The 12,507-nt window shown below is 36.5% G+C and overlaps 1 protein-coding gene across 2 annotated transcripts in view; it reads right to left on the minus strand.

The window, feature by feature from the left end:
* Window positions 1-8,538, minus strand: part of LOC148954826 (uncharacterized) — a 53,376-nt gene extending 44,838 nt beyond the window's left edge. For both annotated transcript variants that reach the window (XM_089098828.1, XM_089098836.1), the window contains exon 1: window positions 8,435-8,538. In XM_089098828.1, the coding sequence (XP_088954954.1) occupies window positions 8,435-8,512 (78 nt within the window). In that variant the 5' untranslated portion in view covers window positions 8,513-8,538. The remainder of the gene's footprint in view (window positions 1-8,434) is intronic.
* Between the last annotated feature and the right edge of the window lie 3,969 nt (window positions 8,539-12,507).

Below are 12,507 nucleotides of genomic sequence, written 5' to 3' on the forward strand. Positions count from 1 at the left end.
TTTGAAAGCCTTTGCAGCTTTGATATCTAAAAAGACGACAGGTTGGTTTACTCAAATTGAATACGTGCTTCAGTATTAGATCGAAGCTCAAGAATTGCTTCTGCCAAACCTGAAGGTTCTTCTGGTATCATAGCAATTTCACATTTAAAAGGATATACAATCCAACTGACAGTACGTGTATCAAGATCTGTAAAGTAATCTGAAAACCGCTTTCTGAGTTCGATAAGATGTCTTACAATTGTATCCTTGATGTCAGCAAAAGTAATATTTTCGCAATCTTCCAAAAACAAAGCTAACCTTGAAAAAGAAGCTATCTTGTTCTGTTCTACTTTCTCCAATATTGCAACTTTAATCCAAACGCTGACACTATTTCTCTCGCTGAAATGATATTAATACTCTTTCCCTGCAATTATTTGTTTAATATATCTATACCCTCAAAAATGTCTGCTAAATATGCGAGATATGAAACATAGGAAGAGTTTTTAAATACATATGCGAGAATATTTTTTTGGTCAACCATTCAGATTTCGACTTCAGTTTTGAGAGTCCATACTCGATTTAGTACATTTCCAAGAGAAAGCCACCTTACTTCTATATAATAAAATAGGTCCGTATATTCAGCTTCACCGTCCTAACATAATTGACGAAATAGCCGCGTGTTTAATGCATGTCCCTTGATAAAATTTACAATCTTGATGACATCATGCATGACGGCTTCCAGTGTAGGTTCTAAATATTTGATCATAAGGGCCTGGCAATGGATCATACAGTGAGTAACTTCAATATTTGGGTTATTTTTATTACAAAAGCTTAAAAACCACTTATATAACCCATCCAAAGGAGCTCTATCCAAAGATACAGAAATACAGTCTTCCCATTTTAAACTTTATGCATTGAAGTATTCATTTTCTTTATTATAGACATCAATTCCACGAGATCTCAACTAGTTCGGTTGGATCTCAACGAGATCCAACATGTTCGGTTTAAAATTCAATTCGGGTATGGGAATCCAACATTTTTTTCTCAGCAGATAGGATATTCTATAATGATAATGGAATACCAAAATGGTCTCTAATATTCAATTTAAGCTATTGAGATTCAAATTTTGCTGTCGATAAATATTACAAACAATTTTTGTTCAATCTCAAACAATTTTTTTTACAGTGCAGGATTTAGCTAGCCATTGACATTAATAAGATATTTGCGACTTTTTATATGATATTTGTGTTCAAATTTTACTTTATGTTTTTCTCAGTTTTAGTTTACTCAGTACGAAACGATGTTAGAATCGATGGAGGTCGATTTCGTCGATGCCATCGACGAAACGATGGAGAACAAAACAGCCATTCCTCTTTAAAATTATCTGCACCTTTGCAGCAAACATATACAATTAGCTGGGAATTTCTACTAAAATCAGTTGTCTTATCAACCTGAATAGCAAAATATTTAGCCCATTTTAATGCGAAAATAAGCTGTTCCTTCACATATTCTGCTAATTTGGAAATTTGTTCTTTCACAATTCTCGCAGACAAGGGCACTGAACTGAGTTTCTTCGCTTCTTTTTGACCACACATAATCTCTGCCATTTTTACAGCAGCTGGTATGACCAAATTTTCACCAATAGTGTATGGTTTCTTATTTCAAGCAATCAACCAGGCTACTTCAAAGCTAGCTCTTGCTGCTGAACGCTGATCAAATGTACCAAACAAGTTGCTATTCAATCTTTGTCTTTTAACTGATATTTCTAAATTTGCAAAGTATTCTTGCGGTTGGGAAGACAGGAGTGAATGCAAATTATCTAAATGTTTCTTCAACTGACTTTTTTTTAAGATTCTGAATCAGTATCTTCATACATATAACACACTGTGGTTTCATTGTGCCATTGTTTTCTATTGTTACAAAACCATAATTAAGGAATTCGTCCTGGTATTTTCTTTTTCTATTTGCTGCCATCTGAAGGGAGACAGAAAATAATAATTAAAATACTTCAATTAAATTTTCACATTGCGGCTAACCTTTATTGAGATATTGATGATTAATAATAAAATGGTGGTCTTGTCAGCAACTAACTAGAAAAACTTGCTCTTTGACCTGTCAATGTATTTGTATCTTGACGGAATGACATGGACTGAGCAGGTAGCTGGGGCTGTACTTTACTGTGCAAAGATTTAACTCAAGAACAATCTAGTGGAGAAGAGTGAGATGGTGTGGCTTATACATGATGCTAAATTGTTAAGTTGAAAAAAATACTAACAGGTTTAAAAAATAGCAAATTAAAAATATATACTTTGTACTCACAAACGTTTCATTTGTACCCCCAAAAATTTCATCTTTCCCCATTTGGGATAATTTACCCCAGATCCCCACTATTGGAACTTATGTATTGATGCATATTCCAAACTGACAATGTTCTCAACTCTATATGAGCAAATTCAGATATATGCCATTTGGATTAAAGTCTGCATAAGACGAGTTTCAATGCCACATGGAAGAGGCTTTCAACAACCTCAAGAGATTCTCATCAATTTCCGTTGCATGATCATCTCTGGTGTTTCTGAAGAGGATCATGATAAGAGCCTTCAAAAAAACCTTTTAAGCACTAGAGAGAGAAGGGAGTCGAGCTTAACAAAGATAAGTGTATTGTCAAATTGATTATGATACCTTACTTTGGGCAAATTTTTATCTTAAAAAGGAATCCATCCAGACTATTATGAAAATACAAGCAATAAAAGATATACCATCACCTAAATCGCAGGAAGAATTATAAAGACCCCTTGGAATGTCAAACTACTTCTCACAGAATATCCCAAACCTCTCTAGCTTTGATGAGCCTCTTAGGACATCAGCTAAGCAGAGGCAACTCAAATGGACATATTTAAACAAAGAAACTTTCATGAAAATTAAAATAGTTAAGACAATTCTGCTGTTTGATACTAGAAATAGTTGGATAGAGATCCAAGTTGATGCTTCCAAATCAAGACTTGGTAATATCCTCCTTCAAGAAAATAGAATTCTTTCATTTGTATCAAAATTGTTTAATGGAACAGAGCAGAGATATTCACAAATTTAGAAGGAGTTATATGCAATTGTCTTTAGGTGTCATCATTTTCACCAAAATCTCCATGGCTGCCACTTCCAAGTCATCAGTGACCATAAGCCACTGGAGACAATCATCAAAAGGCCAATCAGTAAGTCGCCCCCAAGACTTCAAAGGATGTTGTTACATCCACAACCCTATGACTTTAGCATAACATATTGGCCTAGCACTGAAATACCAATCCCAGATAAATCTCTCCAGCTCTATTTAGAATGGAAAAATCATCACCCCAGAGAGAAATTGAATAGGCCTACTATGTACACTCCATTATGAAACTATTACCAATCATCCAAGAAAGCCATCTGAACTGAAACTAGAAACATTCAAAGATCCAAAGCTGAGGGTCTCATGGAAAATGACAGAAGAAAGTTTGCATGAGAAAAAATCTATGGTTTCATCATTGATAGCTAAATTCTAGACAGTGCAAAGTAATCATAATGTCTTCAATGACATCATTGTGAAAGATGGCAATCTTGCCATCCCATCAAGCATGCAAACCACAATATTGAAAAACATCCATGATTCACACCTTGGTATAGAGAAGACAAAAAGCAGAGCCAGATTGGTCCGGTTCTGGTAAAAGATGAGACAGACAATAGAAGACTTCATCAAAAAATGTAATGCATGCTGCACTTATTCCAGACCGAATGCAAGTGAACCTTTGCTCCATCATGATATTCCCAGTTATCCTTGGGGACATGTTGGCATAGATCTTTTTTAAAGATGTGGAAGATACTACAGGATCATGATGGATTATTACAGTCGTTTTTTTTTTCATTTTGATGAGCTGGGAACATATACTTATGCAAATCTCATAGTTCAAAAGATAAAATTTTACTTATCCAGATTTGGGATACCTATGACAATTACATCTAATAATGGTCCACAATCCACTTCAGAAATGCTCAAGGATTTCATGAGGCAGTGGGGAATTCAATGAAAGATCTTTAGTCCAAACCATTCCAAGTATACTGGCCTTGCTGAGAAAACAGTGGGCATAGCTAAGGCCATGATCATGAAAACAGAGAAATCAAAAAGTGACATTGAGCTATCTCTCCTCAAATACCGGCATATATCAGTTGATGGTCTAGCTTCCTCAGCACAACTTCTGATGAGTCTAAACTTAAGATCCTTAATACCCTGCACTATTGAGCACTTGTCTCCAAAGGTTGTACCTATGCAGGAATTTCCTCGAAAGATAAAGAGAGGGCACCTGTCTCCAAAGGTTGTACCTATACAGAAGTCTATGCACCTATGCAGGACAGAAAGACTACTACAACAAAAATTCCAAATGCCTAAGTCCACTCCAGACCATCCAAAAAGTTTACAGACCAACAATTAGACTTGGCAACCTACAACAGTCCTTTGAAAAGTCAGTGCACCACAATTGTATATAGTAGAGACAAAAGCAAATAGAGTGTGCTGCAAGAATAGAAACCATTTTAAAGCCACGACTGCAGATAATAAAGAGTTATGACCCTGGTTCAAACACCAGCAATACTTTTGTATTCGTTCATGGCCTCAATCACCAGACTTGCCCCAAATTGAGAACACACAATGTTGCAAAACCTGAAACACTAAATCTCCATCTACCATGACCCAGGAAATTACTGCAGCTCTCCTGTCTCCAATCATCCTGGAAGTCGACAATCATCCTGGAATTGCTGTTGCCACAAAAAGTGGCTTACAAGTAAAGTCATCATCAAGACTAAACCTATGACAAACAAGCTATTTCGAAAAGGAAAGGAGAATATAATATTCATCAACATGAATATTTGCTTACCATGGCTTGCTAGCATTATGATAGTGAGCTGTATTTTGTATTGCTAATGCTTTTGCTTGCATTATTTCAGGTCTGTGACCTGGATTTTAATACAGTAAATGCTTAAAGAGAGACTACTTAAGATTGCTGTCACAATTTTAAAGATCTTGTATTATAGCCCAGGTCTATATTAAGGTGCAAAGGGAAGGGGGAAGAGGCCTGAGACAAAATTGAAATAGTAGCAATTATTGTACATGGAAAGAAAATGGCAGAACTTTTATTTTGCTATCTGATTTCTGTTCTATATGGTATATGGTACTAGAAGTTTATGCTTCTATGTACTTATTCCTCATAAACAGATTGTTCATAATACCAATAAAAAAAAAAAAAAAATCTACCAATGTTTAACACAGCTTAAATTTATACCTTAACATTATAGGGGGAGGCTGTGGTGCAATGAAAACAGTATGGTTATCATCTTTAGCGTATCTGATTTCTTTGTTAAAAAATAAGCTTGTTAGAATTTTTTGTTATTGCAGCTCCTTTAGAAGGAGAATACTCAATCAATATTACTGGAACTAGTGGATAATTCTATGCTGTAAGGTAGAAATCAGACAAAAAAAGAAGATAGAGATACCATTCAAATCTCGGTGGGAATGTAGCCTAGGTTCATAATCACTGTCATTACAATTGCATCCCAGCTCCATTTCCCCTACCCAATCTGGGGCTAAATGCAGTCCAAGGCTTGTCTATATAACCTGCAAAAGTTTTTTGGGCAAATATAAACAAGACTCCATAACCGACATATGTGCAGGGTCAACACAGTACTTGTTTCATTTTTTTATGCTTTTTCTAAATATAATAATCCATTATCATTACTGCAGAACTCTTTGGTTTATAATTCATTTAAAACTCAAGAACAAGAGCATAATATAAGCACATGCAAGCAAATAGCAAAACATAATAGACAAGCAAGCAGATTAGCTGCATCTCCCTTCCTTTCATTTAAGAGTGTCTGCTTACATGTCCAGCCTTAAGGGTGGTCTAATTGCTCTGCTGCTGTGTGTATGCAGCATGACACATGGTGTGGTGGTGGAGGGTTAAGTCCTTGTGGCTGGGCAAGTAGCAGCCTCATTTTGGGCTGTAGGCATGATGCTTGGTGGAGAGAAGGGTGAGGAAGATGGCTTACCCTTTCCTCCTTGGATTGAGGGACTTCTTGGTGGAGTTCTGATGTTTAGCCTACAGGGTTTGGTTGAGGTGATTTGGCTGAAGGGGTGTAGCTACTTTTGTCCCCTGTTATTGGTGGGATCCTGACTGCATTCTTGGCTGGAGTAAAGGGATGCCCGGAGATGTAGACTCTGTATTGTTGTAGTCTGGAACTGTTTCTATGTCCACTATGTAGGATCTGGGGTTTCCATGATGGGATATGATTTTTGGTTTTGTCCAGGGGCTGTTTGTTTTCTTCTGGAGATAAAATTGGTCATTTGGTTGTAGCTCAGGTAGTGGTTTTGCAGACTTATCATGATAGGATTTCTGTCTTTCCTGTACCTTTGACCTATGTTATGGAAATGTATGGAGGGGGATAGTTTTTGGTCTCAGCTGATGTATGGTAGGACAGACCAAAGCTGGCAACTCATTAGGAGTTGGGCAGGTGAGGCATGACCATCAACTGTGCTGTTTCTATATTCTAGAAGTGCAATATGTGGGTCACTTCCACTTTCCTTTTATTAGTATCTGTTTGCAAGTTTGTACTGATTTTTCCACTACACCATTTGATCTTAGATAGATGGGACTAGAGGTTTTAAGGTGGATTCCCATGCTTGAGTAAAGTCTCTGAACTCCTGAGAGAAAGGTTGAGAACCATTGTCTGAAGTTATCAGCTGAGGGATTCCAAAACATGCACAGTTAGCTTTCAGTTTGTCAATAATTACAGCTGATGTCTGACTTGGTAGTTTATCTATTTAAAAATATCTGCTGTAATAGTTAGCAGTTACAAGATAACAGGTTTTGTTCCACTCAAATAGGTCAATGCTGGTATGCTTCCATGGTAGTGAGGGTAGTGATGAATGGTAGTGAGTTACTAATCAATGGCTGCTTTTGATTGTTCATTGCAAATTTTGCACATGCTTCACATTTTTGAACAAAGGTCTCAATGTTTGAGCTTATTCCTGGTTTTGCCTATCCCCAGGTGTGCTGAGTGAAGTGAACAAGGTTTTCTCCAGAGCATATGCTATTGTGGGCAGAGTCCTCCCTAGGCACTGTTTTTGGGTCCTACTATATTCCTCATATACATCAATAGCCTAGGGTATGCACAAAAATAATGGGTAAATTTTTAGGCAGCACTATAATTTAGCTAGGATGATAGTGAAAACATCATTTCATGCCTTTTTTATGGTCTTTTACAATTCAATAATTGCTTCTTTCAATAAATAAACATCAAATGATGCTTTTACTTTTATCCTAGCTAAATTATTTGGCCCACTACAAAGTTACCATGAACTTTACCTACCCCCACCCCCATAGGTGTAGGGAGTATATTGTCTGGGGGGGGGGGCAGTTGATAGTGTGATGGAGGGCCTTTTATCAACTGTTTTTCCAACCATCTGCTTTTCCAGCCATATCTAGTTTAAATTTGAATGTCTAGGGGGGGGGGCAGCTACCCCCCCCCCTCCCTACACCCATGCCCACCCCCCTAATGTGAAAATATATACCCTGAATTGTCAACAGCAAAGTTTTGAATTGCAAAATTTAGTGTTATTTTTGTTAATGGGATTTGAAAATTTGATACTGCAGGAAGACAGTTTATATTTGAGTTGCCTAATAAATGAGGTTTGAATTATTATAAATAAGCATTTTTGGAATATATTACTCTTGAATAACTTATTTATAAATTAGTGATGTTTTTAACCACTTTTTAATAACTTAACTAGTGTTGACAACATCTTTGTGTGGTTAAAAAAATGCAAATCCTTTAGGGCCCCTTTAAGGGCTGAAGATGCAATTTGCAAAAGAAGCAATTATTGAATTATGAAAAAGGAAAAAAAAGGCATCAAATGATGTTTTCCCCTTCGTCATAGTTAAATTATAGTGCCACCTACAAATTTACCAAATAATGCAACATTTGTATATAGCAATGTTTTAGCAAATGTTGGTATATAGCCCATTAGGAGTGGGGGTAAAATTCTAGTTTAGATAGACCTACTTTTTGCTATCTTGTAAAGGGGTTAGGTTAGGAAAATGAAACTTTCAGTAATGAATCTATGACTAAAAATATACTTTGGGAAGTAGGTACTTCAAAATACCTTTCCAGAATATACTTTAGTCTGCAAAACCATCCCTGAAAGTTTCATTTCCTAATCCCCTTTCCAAGGTAGCAAAAAGTAGCTAAACTAGAATTCTATCAGATTGGGGCTTGGATGCAATTATGATAGCAGCTATTTTTATTTTGGAAAGGAGGCTGAACATTGATATAGCTTCCAGCCCAGGGGCTAACAGAAGCACCTTGATATCCATTCATAGCCCACCTTTTCAAGTTACTTCCTTTTTAAGGTTAGTCTAAGTCAATAAATATATACCTCTACTAATGTTTCAATTATCTGTTCCCTTGACAGAAGTGAAGGTTGCAAAAAGCTAAATATAGATTTAGAATCCATCCTTCATTAAAGCACGATGAATAAATTTAAAAATTGCTAGAACAATATGCAGTGTTGCCGCTTGACCCATACCAAAAAGCGGTGCCGGTGGATGAAAAAAGCGGTGTTTTTGCGGTATCCTTTCTACCGAAACACGGTATAATTTATGGCATATTTTGATACCCGTAATGCAAATACGTCGTCACTAGTTTCAACAAAAAACTTACTTTTTAAAAGCAATTAATTCCTTGCTACTTTTCTAGCAAATGGATACTATTCTTCATCATTTTTTTTAAGTGGTAGATTTTAACATGGACTTTGAACAAGAAAGGTAGAATAAAAATGAAAAGAAACATCCCCGAGATACCCACCCCATATAAGAAAAAGAAAAATACTTCCCAATGATACATTCATATCTTTTTCCCACTTTCAGGCACTCTAACCCGTTCTTCATAACTAATAGCTCGTCCAGACCATCCGTTCTCTAGAAAATTGGAAGCAGGATAATCTACTCTTTTCTTTTTTAAACTAAATTAAAAATTTATTTATCAATATTCGTTTCATTTTCGGCGCTTTCTCCAGAAATACTGTGTATACTGTCGTTTTGTCCCATTTTTCTATTTTTGTATCCTCTCATATACCGGTCTTGAAAACAAAAAAAAAGGAGATAAATATGCCAGTCTACACTTCCAGTCTTCCGCCACATTTTTTTTTTAAAGAAAGTAGACAGTTTGACGCACTCCAAAAGACGAGAATGTGAGATTGAAAAGTTTTTACTGGCTCATCAAATATGCAAAATGACATTCTTGAACCAGATGCTTATTTTTTTTTTCCTTTTTTAATTTTAGACGCTTTGCGCTACAGAAGCAATTTTTACAAAACTTTCTTCCTTAAAATACATTCCAAAAAAATAATGTAAAAAAACAATACAATTTGTAGTGATGCGTTTCTACCATTTTCAACTTTTCGAAAGAGCATATTATTTACGGTGCCCGGCGTCTACCCCCCCCCCCCTCGGAAAATACCCCCCTCAAAATACCCCTGCGGAAAATACCTCCCCCCCCGGAAAATACCCCGGGAAATACACCCCCGCGGAAAATACCCCCCTCCCCCCCCCAAAAAAAAAAAAAAAAAAAATACCCCCCGTGGAAAATAAGGCTTTCCAAGTTTGAGAATTTTGTTTGTGTTTTATTTTTTTATTTTCCGTAGGGGTATTGAATTTTGGTACTTGTATATTATGCGCCACTCACTCAAGTTTACGCTGTGTAAAATTCGAGAACACACCGGTTTTTTTGTTAGTTTCTTCGTTACTTTAGAAATAAATTTGTGCTATAGATTTGAACATTAGGGGGGGGGGGGGTAAGCATAAAGGGTCTGCATGCAAAATGTGTTTGGTACAATTATTCTGCATATTAGATAGATAGATAAATAAGCGTATTTTAAAGCCAAATGTACGGCCATGAACAAAGTAAAATAACATAAATGAATATAGTGGTTGGGAGAATTTTAAATAGTTCCCAGGAGATGAAATTTTAAGAAGAAATTTTATGGTGGGTGAATTTGCTAGAATTCATATACGAAATTTCTTTATGTCTTTCTTTCTCTTTGCCGATTTAATTTTACGCGTGGGTATGTTAAGGGTAATTGTCCGGGGAAAATCTTTACCAGAATTGAATTGTCCAGAGGATAAAAGGTATTGTATTGTAAGAGGAGGAAAAAAGTACTGTGTCAATTTTAAAATGTTTAGAAACTTTGCTGCTCCAGTTGCAGTTTTTAGTGTAAGGATATGGCACCAATTTACTACTATGTCAGAGTCGTCCAAATTTTCAAGACTCAAGCCTTCAGAAAAATTTACAGACGATATGAACTGCCATTCCTGGTCTATCTTTGCCTTATTCCATGTGCCAGGGGTATAGTACTAAAATAATTACTGATGACTAGGAACTCTTAGCTCGTAACTAGAGGGATCAGAAAATAGAGGAAGTCATTTATCTTTTCAGAGAAGTGAAAACGATCTAGAATTAGTTTGATGTTCTCCTGTGAGGGATATTTAATAACAAGAGTCCCAATACAAAGTATGAGCATCCCAAAACTCCAGAATACGCCTTGTCGAGTTTTCAAATGAAAACCAACAGGTGGGAGCCAAAGCAAGGAATATGTGTTGTTCCACCTGAATGAAGACCCAGATATATTTATTCCTATATGCATCTTGTCATTTTGCACTGTGTTAAAAGTGATTACAAAATTTTTTGAATAAATCTTCCATACTCTTAGATTTTTTTTTTTTTTTACAATTATGACTTGCAACCAGGGCATATTAAGGCGAGCTAAATTTCACAACTGTAACCCACGGTTATTTTTCTTCAAAAAAACCTCTTGACCAAGAGCTTTATTCCCATTGGTGGTGCAATCTTCAATCTAGTTCTGTATGGGAACGCCCGTCTTCTTAACATAGTCCGTCCCTCCAACCAACAGACTGAAAATAACAGACACTGATCCATGATTACACTCTAACAGAGCAAGTAAATCTACCAGTAAATCCATTATGACATTACAAAAACTGACACAAACAGAGTTGTTTGACTAGAGATTGATCTATTGTTTAGTCAATATCCACTGAGAAAAGGTTAGTTCTTAGGTTGACAAGAAGCTTTTCATGAAAATGAAATGCCAAAGCCTGTTGAGCGATGTTGATTGCTTTTATTCTAATCAGACTAGTATGGCTCAGCAAATTCGGCAATGGCTTACTTTTCACGAACTTCAGCAAGTTGTCAGTGATCGAATTGGGTATATCATGTTCAACAAGAAATGAGACAAGCCTTGCTTCAATAGTGGTCTCCTTTTTTTTTTTGGAAAAAGTGATGAACAAGTGGCAGAGTCTGAGAAGACGAAGCCATCCATGTATTTTCATTAACCCCCTGACAACAAACGTTACAGATAGGCTGCCCAATGGAACCATGAAACAGCCTAGGCTACAAGAAGGAGTAAGTGGTTTATAACCTGCTTCCTCTGGACAGCAACTCTGCGACTTTACATTGACATTTGATTTGAATGAATGATATGCAATAAGAAATCAGGTAAAATTAAAAAAATAAAAAATTTCCTAAATTTTGGATTTGGGCGGTAAAAGTGGAAAGGTAATGCCCAAAAGAAGCAAGATAGGATAGCCCGAGACTACTTATTTACTCAATCCTAGTATAGTATTCACTCTGCTTTGTAGTGTCTCTACACCTTTACCATACTAATTATTGAAAATTACTTTCATTCAGGCACCTGACTGATATATAAAACATTTGCTCTTGGAAGCACGTTAATTACTAGTCCGAATTCTCGTGAGTTCCGCAGTAACCTATCCAGCCATATGTCATTAGAAGTAGAAAGCAAACATTTGTCCTTTTTCCCGTACGGTGACATTACTTAGTATAAATTCAGTGATAAAATTCGCGGTATAAATACGCTGATCAAAATCATTTCGCGGTATAATTGCGGTATGCGGTGTGGCATTTCTCTCCAAATTGCGGTATTATACCGCAAAACACGGTATAAGTGACAACACATACAGTATGGTACGTCCACGTGGTTGCGGACTAACTTAAGCACAGTTTATAGAATTATCCAGTAAGTTTATCGCAGATCATTTCTGGTCTTCATTCTCGGTACAAACGAAAAGCTCCTCCCACTTATTTCTACATTAGCGGGTTAGTCTGTTTCCGTCAATCAATGAAAAATGGTTACAAAGTGCATTATTCGTAATAGCGAGTTTCCACTTGTTTCGTGTCCAAGAGAAATCTGACTTGTCTACCCGTGAAAAGATCTAATGCCGCTTATGTTTATATCTGCAAAAACGTTCTCTGGAGCACTCGCACCTTGGTCCGGGTTTTTATAATGGGTGAGATAGGGTATGATCATACTGCTAATTCTATATACTGTGAACTTAAGCCTCCAGATGGTCAACATGAACCAGAAAAGGTTAATTCTGGCTAAGAAAGAGACGGAAATCGGAAATAATGGTGGCA

The sequence above is a fragment of the Artemia sp. Qi Xiang Cuo genome, chromosome 2 (assembly GCF_049724085.1).
Source record: "Artemia sp. Qi Xiang Cuo chromosome 2, ASM4972408v1, whole genome shotgun sequence".
Lineage (NCBI taxonomy): Eukaryota > Metazoa > Arthropoda > Branchiopoda > Anostraca > Artemiidae > Artemia > Artemia sp. Qi Xiang Cuo.